The 20195-nt window shown below is 33.1% G+C and overlaps 3 protein-coding genes across 6 annotated transcripts; 1 reads left to right on the top strand and 2 right to left on the bottom strand.

Annotated features, from left to right (window-relative positions):
• The first annotated feature begins 833 nt into the window (after positions 1 to 833).
• On the top strand, positions 834 to 9333 carry LOC111404463. The gene is made up of 12 exons (XM_023033265.1): positions 834 to 1096; positions 1941 to 2206; positions 2796 to 2941; positions 3103 to 3196; positions 3300 to 3380; positions 3595 to 3870; positions 4196 to 4533; positions 5247 to 5461; positions 6057 to 6113; positions 7732 to 7774; positions 7863 to 8093; positions 8581 to 9333. Exons 2-12 carry the CDS (start codon positions 2053 to 2055, stop codon positions 9034 to 9036), a joined length of 2091 nt encoding a protein of 696 aa, XP_022889033.1. The 5' UTR covers positions 834 to 1096; positions 1941 to 2052; the 3' UTR covers positions 9037 to 9333.
• Positions 9334 to 11451: 2118 nt separating this feature from the next.
• On the bottom strand, positions 11452 to 14705 carry LOC111403397. 3 transcript variants are annotated; one of them, XR_002704448.1, is made up of 2 exons: positions 12248 to 12359; positions 11452 to 11958 (listed from the first exon to the last, which is right to left on the bottom strand). XR_002704448.1 is itself a non-coding variant. In XM_023031895.1 (2 exons), the coding sequence occupies exon 2, from the start codon at positions 11942 to 11944 to the stop codon at positions 11651 to 11653; it is 294 nt and encodes a 97-aa protein (XP_022887663.1). In that variant the 5' UTR covers positions 11945 to 11958; positions 14581 to 14705; the 3' UTR covers positions 11452 to 11650. The 3 variants fall into 3 exon arrangements, 2 of the variants coding, with proteins under 2 accessions (XP_022887663.1, XP_022887664.1); XM_023031895.1 differs by lacking the exon at positions 12248 to 12359 and adding an exon at positions 14581 to 14705; XM_023031896.1 differs by lacking the exon at positions 12248 to 12359 and adding an exon at positions 12148 to 12226.
• On the bottom strand, positions 14289 to 19654 carry LOC111403395 (alpha-ketoglutarate-dependent dioxygenase alkB). 2 transcript variants are annotated; one of them, XM_023031893.1, is made up of 8 exons: positions 19494 to 19654; positions 19229 to 19380; positions 18739 to 18948; positions 16235 to 16383; positions 15819 to 15957; positions 15053 to 15119; positions 14841 to 14962; positions 14289 to 14711 (listed from the first exon to the last, which is right to left on the bottom strand). In XM_023031893.1, the coding sequence occupies exons 1-8, from the start codon at positions 19586 to 19588 to the stop codon at positions 14572 to 14574; spliced, it is 1074 nt and encodes a 357-aa protein (XP_022887661.1). In that variant the 5' UTR covers positions 19589 to 19654; the 3' UTR covers positions 14289 to 14571. The 2 variants fall into 2 exon arrangements, with proteins under 2 accessions (XP_022887661.1, XP_022887662.1); XM_023031894.1 differs by lacking the exons at positions 14289 to 14711; positions 14841 to 14962; positions 15053 to 15119; positions 15819 to 15957; positions 16235 to 16383 and adding exons at positions 16656 to 17078; positions 17208 to 17329; positions 17420 to 17486; positions 18174 to 18312 and having other exon boundaries at positions 18590 to 18948; positions 19494 to 19588.
• Between the last annotated feature and the right edge of the window lie 541 nt (positions 19655 to 20195).

The raw sequence follows: 20195 nt of genomic DNA, 5'->3' as shown, positions 1-20195 counted from the left end.
TAGTGGATTTGCATTGGATACCTCTAATTCAAATTCCAATTCAGGACCCAACTTCTGTATACGTCATTTGCCAGTGAGTAAATTTTTATTTGGTCCGTGGCTTCAAATTCTTCAGATTCTCTTCCCAAGGGCCCATACTTTCAATAAATTCAACCCGCTCCTTTTCAACATAAATCAAATCTATTCACACTATAATAGAATCGTTATTACTTCCTTCGGTAAAAAGTTGCAAAAGTGATAACTTATTCATGCTACCAAGATCATTCATCCTCATCTATTTATCCAAGCATGTTGGAGGTAGTCAATATTGGATCGATCAATCATGAAAGTTTCGTGTCAGAGTAACTTTTTAAAATTAATTTCTCACTCTTTTTACAATCGAACATTATAAGAAATAAATTTTTTTTTTTATATTTTTCCATTATTTTATTTCCTATTTTTTAACAATGAATCTTAAAAAAGTTGCGCAATACCTAAATTTGAAATGAAATATTGAACTGTTCATTTTTATCCTCACAATTGTGTTGTTGCACAATCAACTCAAATTTATTACTCTATTATTATTGTAAGATTCTTGAGAAATCGCGACTTCTCACGATTCATATAGTATTATGCCAAAGGATTCATCATCTTCATTCAATTGAGGTAAGAGTTTATATATTACATTATAATATTGCTACTAATGTGGACGACAAATGAAATTATTCATAATTTTGGGATCTATTTGAGTAATTTAAATCCTCAACAAAGAAGGGGCTTCTTTGCAATTTCACATTTCAGCGAGGACAAAAGTTGTATCATACACGCGCAGACAACAAATCGTAAATTGAGGGAGAATGATAAATTCCTTGCAGAATAAAATATTTATCGTATAATTACATCTTTTGCTGATTTCTTCAGACAAATTGAGCAAAAAATTCACAAATTTCGGATTCCTTCGTTCCCTCTTTTTCTGAATCCAATCTTTGGAGGGAAAAGTGAAATTTTCAATTCTTTTATGGTGAAACCCTAACAAGGTTTATCACTTTCACTTCACTGAATTACAGTACAGTTTTGAGCTGCTTCAGTTTTGTGATCTCCTCAATTAAAATCTCAAGTAAGAGGTTTTTTTTTTACTTGTTTTCAGCTTAAATACTATCAGTCTATCACTTCGTATTTCTTGTTTGATAAATTGTTTTGCTTGCTTTAAAATCACGTATTTGCAGTTCTGTATTACTTCGAGTTTGGGGCTTGCTGCTTGATAATTCTGTTTGAAAAATCATTTTTTCAGTTACATGTGATAAATTTCTGGTTAATTGGTTTCGAAATTTAACTTATACTGCAAAAGCGTGGGTCGTGTAAAGCTAAAGTCTTGGCTGTGTTTTTTGATTTTCACTTTGTCACGGCTAAATCAGAGTGAAAAATTGCTGGAAATGTTTCACTTCCTAATTATATATGTTTGTTTGCATTGCTTAATAAAGAAAGATAGGGTATTAATTTAGCCCCTTTTTAAGTTTTGTCCTATTTTATCTCATTTATATTTGTTTTGTAAGCTTCTTATGCTTGGACTAAAATGAAACTTTATCTGCACAATCTCGAAGAATAAGGAAAACAAAATAAAGACATATCAAGTATGCTCAGTAGGTGTGAGTCTAGATTTTTACTTCGGCTTTGAGTGCAGTGGTAAACATTAGTGATTTGATGGTTGGAAGTATTTATTCTGTTATAGGCTCCTTGCTATTCTCTAAGATAAAGTGGCCATGGTTTACTTTGATAAGTTGGAGGTCCTGATGATTTTGCAGTTACTGCTTTGTTGAGTTAGAACAGATGGTCAATAATCTTTCCATGTTGCCTTTTTTGGCATGATGACATTATTGCTTGAATTATTCCCTGCTAATGCTTACAACCAGTAAATTAGGTCACCTAACATCTCAGCTTTGACTTGGTTATTGCTGTTACAGGAAACTGTATGCTTGGCTGCATTCTTAAAGAGTGTGGATTGTCATCTTTATAAAAGAATTTTGGTGAGGCAATAAGTATCTTCAGGGTGAGAGGTTCTTCCCCATATGAAAGATGCAGACCAAGAAGAAAATAACAGGAAGGAGTTCTCGAGAACTAGCCAGCCCAAGGGTTTCAAGACAGCAAAAGAAGCTATCTGAAAATGTGCAAGTTCAACCAAAGAAAGTTGCACAGCTAATCACTTCTTCTGCTAGGAAGAAAAAAGTTGGTAAGCAGACCTTTTCAGTCGATATCATGTACGCAACCTTGAACATATTCTTTATTGTCACGGAGCGTAAGATGCTGGGTTGCCAATTTTACAGTGGAACTATTTTTATATTGAAATAGAGGGAAGTTTAGTTCCCCCTAAATTATTTCTGTACTGAAATAGTGGCCTCGTCATTTTTCAAGAATCTTGTGTCACTTCATCAATATTTCTGAAATTTTTCACTGCAAACTTTTGCAATCCATAACTTTTATCCCAAGAGCATTATATTTTCTCAGATTCATGATTCTATTGGTGCAATTATATATATATATATAGGAATCAGTTTTTTTTTTTTTTTTTTTTTTTTTTTTTCTTTTGTTCTTTTTTTTATTTGTTCTGTTCATCATTTAAATTTTTTTTTGTCGAATTATTTTTTTTTTTTCTCTGTTCCATTGGCTTCATTTGAGCCTCTCTATATCACTTCTGGAGCATTGTATCAATAGTAAATCCAGTATCTGTGAATTTCAAGAGGGACCCATTATTGGGAATATCATATTGTTTGGATTTGGAAATGTACTAACATTTTCCATGTTGCTATTGTACCTTCTAGTTGGTACTCTTGCTAGGACTATAGAAAAGCCTGTTGCTGGAACAGATTTGGATACAAAATTCAGATTGGTGGATGATGATGATTCCAATAAGTGTATGGGCTATGATACTGACCATGACTTCAATAATGCTTTTATTGACAACGAGGTAACGTGATGAATTGTTTATTCAATTTTACTTGTATTCTGGTTTAATTTTGTGTTGAACATTATCATGTATCGATAGTCTATGGATATTTTTTTCTCTATCGTGCGGTTCAATTTGACTATTATAAGACTTGTTGGATTTCTTTTCAATTGTCAATTTAGGGCCATAATGGAGCTGCTCATTGTGTGGCGGAAACTATATTTTCTCCTGCCTTCCATCTTACAAGAAATACTGGAGGTGAAATTTCAAGTGCAGGTATTTTACAAGATTGATAGTGTTTTTATTTATTTATTTATATTGCTTTGCATTCTGTGTTGTCTCACGTGTTTATTTCACTATTTGTATGTGATTCCCCCAGCAGATTTCTTTAAATTCTTTCAGCATGGGAACCATCAACTTGAGGACTGTGGAGAACAAAAAATACAGACTGATTGCCATGGTATAATGAGCATAATTACTGTCAAATCTTTTTTTGGCATATTTGATGGGACTGTTAATCTAATAGATAATATTCAACAATATTGGGAATTAGTTCAGAATCTTGTATATAATGTGAAGTCCTGTAAGTACTTTGTACTGAATATGCACTTTATGTTTTTATAAGCATTCAGAAGTTCCCTTCATTACTAATGTTTTGGACTCATGTTATGCAGATTTAGGTGGTGTTGGCCTATCATCTGAAGTTTCAGCTATATATCTTTCCATGAGAAATTCAAACCTAGAATGTATTGATGAAAATAATCAAGATCATATATCAGCTGATGTTTGTAAAGAAGATGCGGAAGGTGAAGAATTTGATGATTTTGATCCATATTTTTTCATAAAGAATTTACCTGACCTGTCCTCGATTGTCCCGGCATTTCGCCCTGTGCTATTACCCAAACAAACGAGAAGCTGTCCATCAACAACTCTGGTCCTGGACTTGGACGGTAAGTCCCTTTGAATTATTTCCCTTTCCATAGTAATGTTTTGGTTCCTTGTGGAGATAAAACTTGCTCTCAATTTGCATGGCAACTTTCAAAACATTGTAGAGGTTGATAAAATATTTGACACAATTGTGTTTCTCTTCTTATGGGAGACTTTGCAAATGACCTGTGGTTTGGATTATTTGGACAGAGTGAAAAAATACAGTAATTCTTAAACATTATATGTATTGATATAAAATTAGTCGATATATTAAATATATTAAGTTATTCTTAAATACAGCGAGTATTCTTAAATTCCACTAGGTAACAAAGTTACTCTTCCTGACAGAGACTTTGGTGCACTCCACACTTGAACCATGTGATGATGCAGATTTCACGTTCTCTGTTAATTTTGACCAGACGGAGCATAGAGTATATGTGCGATGCCGTCCTTATCTCAGAGATTTCTTGGACAGAGTTTCCAGTCTTTTTGAGATTATTATATTTACTGCCAGTCAAAGCATTTATGCCGAGCAGCTTCTGAATGTGCTAGATCCGAAGAGGAAAATATTTCGCCATCGGGTTTATCGAGATTCTTGCCTGTTTGTTGATGGAAATTATCTCAAAGATCTTTCCGTTCTTGGTCGTGATTTGGCACGTGTTATTATAATAGATAACTCTCCCCAGGTAATGGTGGCTGGCTCCTGCTGCTGCTATCCGAACTTTGCTCTGTCACAGTTTTTGATTAATTTTTCCTCTCATCTTCTAAGTATCAGAGCTGTTAAATTCTGTCTTTTAGCCTAGGGTTTGTTTGACAAAGGTTTTGATATATGTGTGGTTGAAAAGTTGTGGCTCCCATGAAATATGTGGTAAAATAGAAGTTTGACCCGTTGAAAGATGATAAAATTTTTGCAAAGTTTTATCAAACATGCAGTTGATGTGTGACTAATGGACTTATTTATCTTCCTATATGAATAGGGAGCATGTTTGTCTAAGCTTAAAAGTTAAAAGCAAATTAGTGAGTTCTAAAGTAAATATTTTTCTTATTGGTCAAACTTAGAAATTGGTTACTCATTGCAACACTGGTAATATACTTTCAAAATAAGTAACTTTTACTCTCTTTTTTTTAAGCTTAGCCAAACACCCTCGCGTGTGTGTATACACACCCTTCTAATCGCTGAATTTCTTTTAATTTGCTCATTAGCATAAATCAAGGTCACTATTTTGGTTTATGTTATTATCTGATAGTAGCATCAAGCAATCTTATATTATCATTTTCTCCTGGTTGATGTTTTTTGCATTTTTACTTGAATCTTTGGGGGGTCTCTTCTGAAGGAAATGTGTTCACTTTAAATCAATAAACCTGAAATTTAGCTTTGTTTTGACGGTTTTCTTTTCAGGTTTTTGGTTTCCAGGTGGACAATGGAATACCCATTGAAAGCTGGTTTGAGGACCGTTCTGATACAGAATTAATATCACTACTTCCATTCTTAGAAAGTTTAGTTAGAGTTGAAGACGTAAGGCCCCTGATTGCCAACAAATACAATCTCCGAGCGAAAATAGATGCAGCAGCATGTCGTTTAAACTACACTGGAGGAGATCCTTTTGATAGATAGTCATCTGTGTGCTTGTTGAGTCAGTTCGACTGCTGTGCCAGTGCCACAAAGTAAAGAAAGAAGAATCAAAGTAGACAGATGAAGGCTAAGAAGAATATGGTCTTGGGGACTATGCTACCAGGAAGACTTGCAAACCACACTGTGCTGGTAGATTGAGATTTTAACTGATACAATTTCATCAATCACTTTTGTTGGAGGATAATAAGTTATTTGCTATTTATTTCTTCGTTTTTTTAGTTTTTGTCAAATTAGCTGTCATGACATAGCTTGACGAATGATTGGAAGTAATTAAATTTGATTTACATTATCTCTTATTGGATCATATTGAAATTTAGATGAATCATGTTACATGTACGAAGAATTTGTCAAACAATTTGATAAAATGTTAGGTGTCAGCACTGCATTAGTCTGTTTAAATTTGTACTTTGTCCAACATCCAATGTAGTCAAGTCACCTGGGATTTTGGTACTCTTTGGCAAATTATCCTGTACAAAGGGCTTAGCTCAATCTAGAAATGTATTGACAACGAGCTTTAAGAAATCTAGGCAAATTTGATTTGAAGTTTGTGACTTCATCAACTCGAAGTTTGTGTAGTGCCTTCAATTACTCGTGCAACGGACTTGCTCCCTTGAATCATATCATAGTTGAACGGTAAGGAGAAAACACTTACATCTACGTAAGGAACAATAATAAAAAAGAGAAAAAAAAAAAATAAAAAAATGAACATCATGGATAACTCACACATTTATGATATTATTAAAAATACCCCTCACGTGTTTAAAAATATTAGTTATTTCCTTTATTTCTAGGATTGAGTGTTATATACATTACTTGACCACTTTTTGAGTTATATATTCTGAAAAATAATATTGATATACCTAAAAGGTCGTCGTTAAGGGGAAAAAAATGGAATTTGTTTACAATTGATTACAATTTAATTTGCAATTCTAGTATGCATACTAGTGGAAATTGAAATTCAAAATTTTGTCGAAGAATTTGATAATAAATATTTTAACTAAAGTTTTTAATAAATTAAGTGTGTGTGTGTGTGTATTAAGCATTACGTAATTTTAAATATTGACAAATGCAAACTTATGAATACAATTCATATTCACAAATTTATAAATTATGATAAAATGTCAATTCAAAAAAAAATTAACTAAACGACAGTCTGTGTTAATTCATTAAAACGTGATACACTTTCAAGCAATTATGTTCTTGTTTGAGCTCCATTCTTTTAAAAAAAATACATTTTTCAACAGTATTTTAATATCATTTCAACCACACATTATTCAATAAAATAATATTATACGTAAATTAATTTTTTTTTATTTTTTAACCACACATATTTTATACAAATTTATTTTTAATCACATATTCTTACATAAGATAATGTTATGCGTAAATTCATTTTTTTTATAATCACGCATTTTTAAAAAAATTACTAATTTAAATCATACTTTCCTTTGAATTTCATTTTAATGGAGTGAGTAGCTTAGCTCTCATATGGCCCCATTAAAATTTAATCTATTTTTCTCTTTTCTTACCTATCACATATTTTTCAATAAAATAATATTATACGTAAAAAAAATCTCTTTTAACCAAATATTTTTCAAAAAAATATTATTCGAAAAAGTATAGCCCTAATTTGAATCCCATTTCGGGAGGGAATGCATTTTAAATAATAGATTGATAGAGAATGTATGCATAAAAATTAAAAAAAATATTGAGGCCCCGTTTGGTAGTTATTTTTTCAAAATACATTTTTCTATCTCTTCTTTTCAACCACACATTTTTTATTAAAATAATATTACACGTAAATAAAAAACTTTTCCTTATTTCTCAATCACACATTTCACGTCAATTTACTATTCTAAAATGTATTTTTATATAAAAATACTTATCAAATACCCCCTGAGTTTATATTAAATATTATTTTATTAAAAAATATATGATTGAAAATGAATTTTTAGAATAATGAAATTCAAAAAAAGGCATAATCTCAAAAAATGGGATCCAAACGAGTGCTTAATTGGACTCCAGATATTTCTAACCAATCAATTAACAGAAACCAACGAGTCCTTCGAGAAACATCGAAACCGTACCCCCACCTTGACACGTGGCTTCACCTCCACCTATAATGCTATGCCGCTCGTACTCCTTGGTAATAAAGTTCCCCTTTCCCTTCAACAACATTGCCCTTATTTACATCGTCTGCAAAAATAAGATCGAAAATTGAATCTGAAAAAGACAAAATTTTGATTTGAAATTTCTCTAGCAGTTATAGATTACAAGACATGGCTTCTGTTAAGGTAATTAAGTCTGATCTGGTTTCAATTTTTATTTTCCTTTTCTAATAATTACTTTGTGATTTTACTTTTGTTGTTGATGTGATGTTAGGTTGAAGTGGACGAGAGCAAGATGCAATTGAAGCATTTAAGGTTTGTGAGGGTACTGGCGATTAACGCTGTGGTGATGGTGTCTAATCTATACGACTACGCGAAGCAGAATTCCGGTCCGCTCAAATCCACTGTCGGCACCGTAGAAAACGCCGTTACAGCTGTTGTTGGCCCCGTTTACGAGAAATTCAAGGATCTTCCTGGTGATGTTCTTGTTTTTCTTGATAAAAAGGTAACTTTATTATTTTTATAACATCTTTTCCTTTTTGTTTCTGGTAATATGTATCGATTGTTTTACAGTTTTTATCTGTCTACAATTTTGTTTCTGAATTTTCATTGATCCTAGAAATATTTGTGAAGTAGTTCTTATATTTGCTCCAATGAATTGTTCCTTTTTTATGGAAGTATCAACAATCCGTGGATTTCGAGTTTTTTCCATTTTCCTTGATTGATGATTGTGAGTAGGATTGGCAGATTTATTTCAGGTTAAAAATGCTTTGCCTTAAAAAAAAATAAATTCTTTGATTTTCTTCGTTCCTTTACTTTTTAATTTTGAAAATTTAGGAAAAATCTTTAATTTATGTAATAAATCTAAACATTTCATCACTGCCCTTTTTTGTCCGCATCCAATTTTTTTGTAGTATACTTTTGTTTCATGGGCAAAATGTGGGTCTCCTTGTTTGTTTCCATGGTCTAAATACAAGTGTCCGCTACATTAGGTTGATGAAGCAACGTACAAATTTGACGAATGCGCTCCACCTTTGGCCAAGAAAGCATTGAGAAAAACCCAATCAATCATCATCAAGGCATCATGGGTAGCCCAAGATTTGGTGAAAGAAGCTCAGGCTGCTGGACCATGTGCTGCCATTTTACATGCGGGTACAATGTCCAAGCATTTTGCCGTGAGCCAATTGGCTGTCGCATGGTACAAAGTTCACCACTATCCTGCCTTGCAAGGAGTGGCTAAGCTGGCTGTTCCTACAGCTGCACACTGGTCTGAGAAGTACAACAGTTTGGTAGAAGACATGACTGCTAAAGGTTACACCGTCTTCAGTTATCTTCCATTAATTCCGGTAGAGGAAATGGTCAAGGCATACAAGCAAGTTGAGGCTTTCGATCATAAGAAGGGAAATTCAAGCAGCTCAAGTGAAAGTGAATCCGACAAGGAAGAATAGGGATGTAATCTCTGTTGTGTCTAGTGTGCTTTTGCTATGTTCATTTGGAATTTTGTATATAAATGACTCTGCTACTCAGAATGATATGAGATTGTTCTAGCAAATCCAAATTGAACTGTGTGGTATTTGTTAAATACTGTGTAAAATATAATTATGCAATCCTCCAGACCAGGTTCTTGACATTAATTGTTCAGTCTTTGGTCTGGACAAGAATTGAGTACGAGGCATTTGGATCCTTCTGTTGCAAGCGTGTAATCTAATTTGGAGGCAGGTTGAGTTCAACCATTTGCCATCATATTTGTGGTGTTCAGGTTTCAATGAATCTCTATCTCGTCAAAATCTAATCCAATTTGGAGGCAGGTTGAGTTCAACCATTTGCCATCATATTTGTGGTGTTCAGGTTTCAATGAATCTCTATCTCGTCAAAATCTTTTCTGCGAACCCATCCTCAATTGACTCTCAAGATGTAGAAGTGGCATTTGTTGTATAGGTTGAACTGCAATATGAAGAGAACCAAACTTCTACCATAATTCGAGATATCATCTGTAACTTGTGCATGCTTGCTATCTTGTAAGCATATTTACTTGATCTTGTACAAATCCAAGGTATCCAAGACAAACAATGAAAGATTAACATATGTATTCTGAAAGAAATGCATTACGTAATGTCAAACATGGATAACTGGCCAGGATTTGAGATGCAAAAAGAAAGCTTAAGATGGAAGCTAGTGCAGTTTATCAAATGTATCTGCCACAATTACAATTAAAGAAATAAATGCTTATCCAGTTTCTTTAACAGCGAAGACTAATGTGTGTGTGTGTGTGTTATTGGTATGCACTATGCAACCAAAAAATTATATATGTATAAGAATGCAAATTTTTAAAACCAAAATAGGTAGGCAATTTTTTTAATTCACTAGCGTATAAACCAATTAACCAAACTAAACTGACCCAAACAGATTTTGTTTGGTTCAATTCGGATCGGTTTCAAATGCTAAACTGGATAAGTTTGGGTTGGTATTTACCCAAACTGATCAAGTCGGTTTTAGTTTCGGGTTGAATTCAAAACCAACCCAATCCGAACTATTCCCAAGCCTACTTTTTAGACACACATTCTTCAAAAAAATCACTTTTTACAAAATCTATTATAAAAAAATGAGACTGGAATAGATGCTTAATATTATGCAAGTGACACAAGTGTAAGTTTATATTTCATGCCAGTCCTCAAAATATGCATATTTTGAACATAGTCAATATGATAAATTTCTATTTGCCACGAAATAAACCTTAGAAACACAATCCATCTCCTCTTACAACAAAGTTTACTTCTGCTGAGGAGCAACGTGCTCCCATCTACATGATTTAGGGAGGGAAAGTGAAAATTGAACTAATAAAGGAGAACTAGAAGAAAAGTAGACATGTAAAAAACAACTTATATATTCCACTACAATATCTTTTCTCTTTTTGTTAAAATATACATTCCAATCGTCCTAAATGCTCAGTTTCTACTATATATTATGCATAAGATGGAATACCTATGATTTATCCCAATTTCAAAATTCTCATGTGAATATTTTGTCAAAATATATATTCTCGACATTCGTAAATGCTCGATTTTTATTAAGACACTGCAAATAATGTGCGGGGAGTAGATATGCCAACAATAATTTCCTCCAAGTCTCCAATTGTAATGAAAATCATTTTGTCAAACTATGTCTCTCAGAATTCCTAAATGTTAAATTTTTACTAGAACATTATAAAAATGTACAGAAAGTAGAGGAAGGCTTGGAGGATTAGATGAAAATGGTTTTGAATTTGGCTTATATCCGAGACGTTCGTGATGACTCTCAAGTCTTGACAGCAGGTGTAAACAAATTTGCATGTACATAACAATATTGTGTAATTTAGATTTATCATACAGCAATGCGTTCTTTACGATTTCAGAGAATAACAAAATGCAACAAGGCATTTTGTTCAATGATATCTGCTAAATAAAAATACAACTGACATCAACATCAGTTCATTTTGCTTTCCTATAGGCATTATGATGTGGATTTCCTGCGACTCTAAATTTGGTATAAATGGGCCCAATTTCTCATTTCTTTTTCCTTTCACCAGTTTTAAGCGGTCATAATGCTCCTCGGATCAAATTATGTGAGAAGATTTCAAATAGAAAAAGCTTAAGGCGTGCGAATGAAGAGAATTTTAACATACAAACCAATAAACAATAATACCATATTGCGGTCCCTCTCAAAAAGACGAAATCACCATAAACACCTTCAAATTCAGTCTCACACCGAGAAAAGGGTTTCAATTATCTGATAAGAACAAATATTACCAGAGAATATAACAGACTCGAGATGTGCGAAAAGAGTGAGTTTCAACATACAAACGGCAAAAAAAAAAAAACTATATCTTGGTCTTCTAAAAAGAAAGAGCTCACTATAATCAGCATCAAAACAACTTTTGATTCTTCACACCGAGAAAAGGGTTTCAACTATCACATAAGAACTAAAAATGTATCAACAGAGAATATAACACTTAAGTCTGCGAAAAAAATGGGGGTGTCCATACTCCAATATGACAACATTCAAGAATAGTAAAAAACTCACAAATCATTTGGGGGAAAAGGAAGTACTGGTGTGGACATTGGGATCCTGGAGAAGGTCATCATAGGGGTCTCGACGACCTGGGACTTGACTGATCTGGGAATCCCAGAAAATCTGAGCATTGTGGCGATCAAATGTCCAGAAACCATAGGGACGCAGGGGCAAGCTCCACATTTCCTTGGTCTTCTGGCACCTATCCTTCAAATTATATAAATGCTCCCTGAACTTCCTATCCCTCTCCTTCGGATCCTCCATCAGCCGGAGTATCAAATTCTCGGCAAACTCCTTTATAAATCCCATCCCCTGTTCTAAAACTAAAGAAAGCAAAATGAAAAATAAAATAAAAAATAAAATAAAAATCTTAAATTAACTAAAATTTGAGTCAATCTCCAAGTGACAGAATTAAATTGAAATTACAATATTGCAACAAGAGATAACATATTTTGTGATAATTCAGATTTAAATTCAATTATAAGAGCGAAACCCTAGATTCGGAGACATACAAGAATGCAAACAAATTGGGCATAAAATGGCATGAATGTTCTAATCAAACGCAAACGTGGAAATCTGTTAGAGAAAATGAGAAATTGTAAAGTGATTTACCAGACTACTACTGACTAAGAGGGTAAACGGACACCAGAGTACGATTTCGCCAATTAGAAACAGCATCCTCGCGATCAAAAAGGATAAAAATTGCATAACATTTTAATTTCATTTAAGGTCCTTATATTTTCTCATTGTAACGTTAAGGGTGTGTTTGATTACATTAATTTTTCATGGAAAATATCAATTTTTCACCCAAATTCCTACTTAGAATGTTTGATTGCTATTTTTTTCCATGGAAAACATTTTCCAAAATTTTGAAAATATGCCTAATTTTCCTTATTTTTAAGGAAAACATTTTCTTTGGGTAGATGTGATTTTTATTTTCCACAAAGGATGGAAAATATTTTCTTTTCTAGATGATATTTTCCATACTAATCAAACACACCCTAACATTCTCAACTTTCCTTCATCATGTATATATATATAATCTTAAATCTTCTATTAATTTAACGTACTTATCTCTAATAACATTTTCCATTTTTAAGTTCGTAAAAATGTGATTTTTTTTCCCTTTACAACTTTATAAAAAATAAATACAAAAATTAAAATTTTCTCATTTCAAGACACGCAAATAGAATAATTTGATAGACATTGTCGTCAAGATACGATATGCTAATTAGTGAAAAGTTGTAGATATAAATATGGTTTTAAAAAAAAAAAAAAAACCTACCAATAAATGGTATAAGGAGAGAAGGTCAATTGTGACTTTAATTTTTCAAAATTCATTGTTTCAATAAATGTGAATAGACTTTAGTCATATAAATTCCTTTTTTCAATTCTAATTATTCTCATTCTTGGTAAACTTGAATGAACTTTTATTATATAAATTTCTTTTTTTTTTTTTTTTCCATTCTAATTGTTGTTATGTTAATAGCTTTAGTTTATGTTGCACAACTTATTTTAAAATTATTTTTTCTTAAATTTTTTTTCAACTAAACATTCTTTAAATAAAATAAGAGTGCATGTGAACTAGTAGTTTTTTCATACATTCGAATTGCACGTTCTCAATTAAAAAATAAAATAAAATCATTTTTTACTTCAAATAATATCGCAAACAAAGACTAATTTATATATTATTCATTCTTGCCCAACCACGTCCATCTTAGGGCCTGTTTGGGAACGATTTTTTCACCCAAAAAATTGATTTTTTGACCGTTATTTCACTATTTCAACCGTCATATTTGACTTCTCTCACATGTAGACCTCACTTTTCTCCTAACAGTCAAAAAATCAATTCTCAAAATCACTCTCAAACAAGTTCTTAATCAAAATTTCCACTTCGATTACTTTTCTTGTTCCAACTACGTAAATTACATCCATTTGTACGGTGAGAAGTAGAATCCAACAGCCCACACTGTTGATTGTCGAGTTAAATAAAAATATAAAATAAAATCAAACAAAACAAACAAACAAACCATAACTGAACAGAAGTAATCAAAGTGGAAACTTTCCTCCATGTTTGGCCTCCATTTTCAAAAACTCATTTTTCCTTAAACTTATTTTCAATCGCATTCTTCCATTAAAATAATTAGTACATAAACCCATAATTTCTTTTCCTACATTTTAACCCCACATTCTTTAAAAAAAAAAAAGGATCACTTTGACAAATTAAATCTTAAAAAATCTCTGCCAAACAAGGACTAAGAGGAACTTTGCTACATGTATGCTATGATGTACACTTTAGACACTTTGTCACGTGTCATTATCCTATTGGACAGTTTAAATTGCAAACAGTTTTTTCATCCAATTGACACTTAACAACAATGCAAGTGTCAATCAAAACGTAAAAAATCAGTATACAAATAGCAGAGTTCAAGGGGCTAATGCAGTTCATAAAAAATACAAATGCCTTGGAGAAATCATAAAATACAATTCAGCAGATAAATCTTTCATTCGTCTGAAGCACTAAATTATGACAAGGCTCAAAGGCCATTCAACATTACAATATAACTTGTGCATTGAAGGTAAGGGAGCAAAAACAATCGAACTGGATTTTTTTTATTTTTTTGGGAACTTAACCATCTTTGGATACAGAAAATGAAATAATAAAAAGTCATGTTAAAAGTATCAAATTTTGAAGGTCAACAATGTCAGTTTTTAGCAAGCTCCGTTGTCAACAATGTCAAATACACTATTTTTCTCATAATTTTGAAGGTCGACAAACAATTAGTAATGGGAAACCAGTTTCAACAATGTGGAAGGACTTGGTGGCAGCTCTGCTGTAATGAGTAAACAACTAGAATACTAATTGTACACAGAACATTCCTTTCAAAAAAAATTTCTCCTTCCCTCTACATAAAATAATGACGAGAAAGCAAAATTCAGAAAACCTGTCTAATATTGATGTTGATTCTCGAAGTCCGAATGTAATCCAAGAAAGGGAGGTTGTTTTCATCTGAAAACTGTGATTCAAGGGTGCCTATCTCAGCATTTTCTGGGTCAGTGAATATCCTAGGCACACCTGCAAAATGAAAATTAGGTAATGATAGCATCAATTTCTTGATAAATACAAATTTATTTTGACAAATTCTGGCATTTTGTGTTAAGATCCACTTGAGGAAGAGTGGAAACTGAATATCAGCCTACTCACCGTGGAAACACTCCCTTGCTTCTCCAGCCATAAGAACTGCATCACCGCTTTGGAGGAACATGGCAATGGGTGTATGATCCCTAGATTTACCCCCGAGAAGGAAAATAGCTTTGCAACCCAAACTGATGATGCCAAAAATCTTCTTACTTCAGCATATTAAGCAGAATGACATAGACAGGAGAAAAAACATTGAGCATTTGATAGAATCATACCTAATGCTTACAATAGGTTTACTCCAATCTTTTTCCATGTCATCAAGGTGCCCGCCAAGCATATCACCTGAAAAGAATGACAACAATTACCATTATTGTTTCCGCATGAAAATTATAAATCAAATCTTCAGCAATTAGTAAATCGAATTAAATCCTAAGATTTGATACAAACTGCAAGAAGCATCACAACAAACTTTTTACATGTAAAAGAACAAACTGGACAGAAGAATAAATTTATATTAAGCAAAATAATTGCTACTCACAGCAAAATCGGAAAGAAGTATATTTTGGGCCAGAGAGACTAACAGTTTGAGTTCCTAGAATCAGTAAGAATGTATGTATGTATATATATGTATATATATATATGTATGTATGTGTATATATGTGTGTGTGTGTGTGTGTGTGTGTGTGTATGAAACAAAATTATCAAAACGAGGAGAAGTTTTCTGAATATGGCTAAAAAAATGCTCAATGTTTAGTTTGAGGCAACGTGAGTGAGCCAAGTGAATTGTAAGAAGTTTTTTGGATAATAAGAAGTAAAGTACAACATTCACGCTGATTCGTAATCCAAGTGATTTTATTCAGTAGCAAGGATCAAATTGTAAGATAATCGCGCAAGTCATGTGATTTTGAGGGTACAAAAAAATTAGGTATATAAGCTCCTTTTAACATACATCCAACTGCAGTACAAAATTTAAGCAGCACCATAGTTAAGATTGAATCACAAGTCAAATTTCGTAAGATCGCTAATAAATTTAAGGCATACCCAACCCAAAGTAATTAACTATAGCAGCTTCAGGATGGAATTCTTCACTGCATGGCATTGCAGGTGCTGCCATCCTTTTCGCCAACATACAAAGTTTATCAGGTATCTTCTTGTGAGGAAGAGCAATATTGTAACTCCGCTGCATAAATGTGTAAAATACTTGCTTAAGAACTAAAGTGCGGTGTAAGTTTCCACGAACAATAAGAAGACAGTGCAATGGAAAAGGCAGAATCTGATACAAGTTTGTCACAGCATCCATAAACCAATAACCTCATAAGGTTTAGCCAACGTGCTTTCAAAGACAACATGATGTACATTTGGTATCCCATTCAATATCGTATATTGGGTTGCTAATATGTAGTGATAAAAACATAAAGCAATCAATTGAACTATCACAAGAAGGAATTTAGCAAGACCTTTGACCAGTCAAATTGCAGGCCAAGGGTGCTCCACCGTAACTTGCGCAACAAAACAGAAGCTGATACTGATTTGCCAGCATCTCTACTAAATGATTCATCAAGTTCTTTGATATATTTCCAACGGGGGGTGTTTACATTGCTTTGATCTAGATTAAAACAACCTGTAAAAAATCAGTATACAAATAGCAGAGTTCAAGGGGCTAATGCAGTTGATAAAAAATACAAATGCCTTGGAGAAATCATAAAATACAATTCAGCAGATAAATCTTTCATTCGTCTGAAGCACTAAATTATGACAAGGCTCAAAGGCCATTCAACATTACAATATAACTTGTGCATTGAAGGTAAGGGAGCAAAAACAATCGAACTGGATTTTTTTTATTTTTTTGGGAACTTAACCATCTTTGGATACAGAAAATGAAATAATAAAAAGTCATGTTAAAAGTATCAAATTTTGAAGGTCAACAATGTCAGTTTTTAGCAAGCTCCGTTGTCAACAATGTCAAATACACTATTTTTCTCATAATTTTGAAGGTCGACAAACAATTAGTAATGGGAAACCAGTTTCAACAATGTGGAAGGACTTGGTGGCAGCTCTGCTGTAATGAGTAAACAACTAGAATACTAATTGTACACAGAACATTCCTTTCAAAAAAAATTTCTCCTTCCCTCTACATAAAATAATGATGAGAAAGCAAAATTCAGAAAACCTGTCTAATATTGATGTTGATTCTCGAAGTCCGAATGTAATCCAAGAAAGGGAGGTTGTTTTCATCTGAAAACTGTGATTCAAGGGTGCCTATCTCAGCATTTTCTGGGTCAGTGAATATCCTAGGCACACCTGCAAAATGAAAATTAGGTAATGATAGCATCAATTTCTTGATAAATACAAATTTATTTTGACAAATTCTGGCATTTTGTGTTAAGATCCACTTGAGGAAGAGTGGAAACTGAATATCAGCCTACTCACCGTGGAAACACTCCCTTGCTTCTCCAGCCATAAGAACTGCATCACCGCTTTGGAGGAACATGGCAATGGGTGTATGATCCCTAGATTTACCCCCGAGAAGGAAAATAGCTTTGCAACCCAAACTGATGATGCCAAAAATCTTCTTACTTCAGCATATTAAGCAGAATGACATAGACAGGAGAAAAAACATTGAGCATTTGATAGAATCATACCTAATGCTTACAATAGGTTTACTCCAATCTTTTTCCATGTCATCAAGGTGCCCGCCAAGCATATCACCTGAAAAGAATGACAACAATTACCATTATTGTTTCCGCATGAAAATTATAAATCAAATCTTCAGCAATTAGTAAATCGAATTAAATCCTAAGATTTGATACAAACTGCAAGAAGCATCACAACAAACTTTTTACATGTAAAAGAACAAACTGGACAGAAGAATAAATTTATATTAAGCAAAATAATTGCTACTCACAGCAAAATCGGAAAGAAGTATATTTTGGGCCAGAGAGACTAACAGTTTGAGTTCCTAGAATCAGTAAGAATGTATGTATGTATATATATGTATATATATATGTATGTATGTGTGTATATGTGTGTGTGTGTGTGTGTATGAAACAAAATTATCAAAACGAGGAGAAGTTTTCTGAATATGGCTAAAAAAATGTTCAATGTTTAGTTTGAGGCAACGTGAGTGAGCCAAGTGAATTGTAAGAAGTTTTTTGGATAATAAGAAGTAAAGTACAACATTCACGCTGATTCGTAATCCAAGTGATTTTATTCAGTAGCAAGGATCAAATTGTAAGATAATCGCGCAAGTCATGTGATTTTGAGGGTACAAAAAAATTAGGTATATAAGCTCCTTTTAACATACATCCAACTGCAGTACAAAATTTAAGCAGCACCATAGTTAAGATTGAATCACAAGTCAAATTTCGTAAGATCGCTAATAAATTTAAGGCATACCCAACCCAAAGTAATTAACTATAGCAGCTTCAGGATGGAATTCTTCACTGCATGGCATTGCAGGTGCTGCCATCCTTTTCGCCAACATACAAAGTTTATCAGGTATCTTCTTGTGAGGAAGAGCAATATTGTAACTCCGCTGCATAAATGTGTAAAATACTTGCTTAAGAACTAAAGTGCGGTGTAAGTTTCCACGAACAATAAGAAGACAGTGCAATGGAAAAGGCAGAATCTGATACAAGTTTGTCACAGCATCCATAAACCAATAACCTCATAAGGTTTAGCCAACGTGCTTTCAAAGACAACATGATGTACATTTGGTATCCCATTCAATATCGTATATTGGGTTGCTAATATGTAGTGATAAAAACATAAAGCAATCAATTGAACTATCACAAGAAGGAATTTAGCAAGACCTTTGACCAGTCAAATTGCAGGCCAAGGGTGCTCCACCGTAACTTGCGCAACAAAACAGAAGCTGATACTGATTTGCCAGCATCTCTACTAAATGATTCATCAAGTTCTTTGATATATTTCCAACGGGGGGTGTTTACATTGCTTTGATCTAGATTAGCCTCAGAAATAATGTTTTCAGCCAGTCTATCCTCTTCAATCAAAACTTTTCCTTCTTTGGCCGCCAAAAATAAATCCTGTAAAGGCCCATAAATTGCATTGTGGTTTGTTCTATTAGGGGGTTGAGGAAAGCTTGTTAAACTTTCCCTTATCCAATGGCATTGTTCCTCAATGCTTAATGCTGCAGGGATAAAATAAAAACCTGCATTTGCACACAAAACGTATTGTCAAGTGCACATTCTTTCTTGTGTCTTTTCTGTAGCATTAATTTAGAAAATTACCGCATTGCTTGTTGCTCTTATAGAAACTTCACGTCTTTATATTTTTTGTTAAGAAAGATAACTATTAAGAACTTAATCTCCATTCACTCAACTGATCCTAATAATTTGAAATCTTTTCACATGGCACTAAGTTGGTTCAAAGCAATTACAGATATAGGTATAATTGGAATTAAGAACTGTAAATATTCGAGTTCAACGTACCAGGACGACTTACTAGGCCAAAAACAGGTTGGTTAAAATCACATTTAAGTTCGAAAACGCCCTCAGGAAGATCACCACCACCTTTAAACGACTCTAAAATAGATCTGAAATCAATAACCTCCGATAAATCAACTGATCTCGGTATCTTCTTCCTGCAATTATATAAACCCAGTCATACAAAAAAATTAACGGATATGGATTTAAAAAAAAAAAAAATAGGGCAAATTTTTGAATAGAATCAAAATTGCAGGTTAAAAATACGTGCTTTTTGGCGTTCTCGTAATAAATTTTGTACTTCTTCTCGGCTTTACGAAAAGCAGTTCGCTCGGATTCTTCATTCACAGGTTCTGCTCCGTACATTTCGGTGCTTTGGTGATCAGCTCAAAATTCAACTGTGGTTTTCGCAAATGCTTAGGGTTCTATAGCGCTATAAAATTCATAATCCTTTTTCTGCAATTAATTTCACCAATGGATCACTTAAGTTTGTAAGAAACTTTAAAATGGTCCTTACAACAATTTTCTCAATTGGCCTATCAATTAGAAAAACTAATTAGCGGTGACAATGGATCGAGTCGAGCTCGTGGCTCGTTACTTGAGGGGCGAGCTCGTCGATTTTCAACTTTTTAAAATTTAAAGAGATAAAAAAATACAAATATACAAACCCTCCCCCTTTATTTGGATTTGGAACTGTTTACTTAAATTTTGAGTATGCTGAGTTAAAAATTATACATGAACGACTTGTAGGTTGTAACGTGTACAATTTAAAAAAAAAAGGTATAACAAAATAACAAATTCTGATAAATATGATTAAAATTATATTAAATATCACTTATGACTTCTCTAACGACATGTAATTTCGACAAATTAAAATTTATCTTGTAGTTGAAAATGAGCGTTCTGTCAATCCTTCACGCACATTAATAATGCTTCCAAAATACTTGTTGCCAATTTATATAGGCAGTGATAT

The sequence above is a fragment of the Olea europaea genome, chromosome 11 (assembly GCF_002742605.1).
Source record: "Olea europaea var. sylvestris chromosome 11, O_europaea_v1, whole genome shotgun sequence".
NCBI classification, from domain to species: domain Eukaryota; kingdom Viridiplantae; phylum Streptophyta; class Magnoliopsida; order Lamiales; family Oleaceae; genus Olea; species Olea europaea.
Note: the sequence above shows the minus strand (reverse complement) of the source record. Positions and strands in the feature narration are given on the sequence as shown.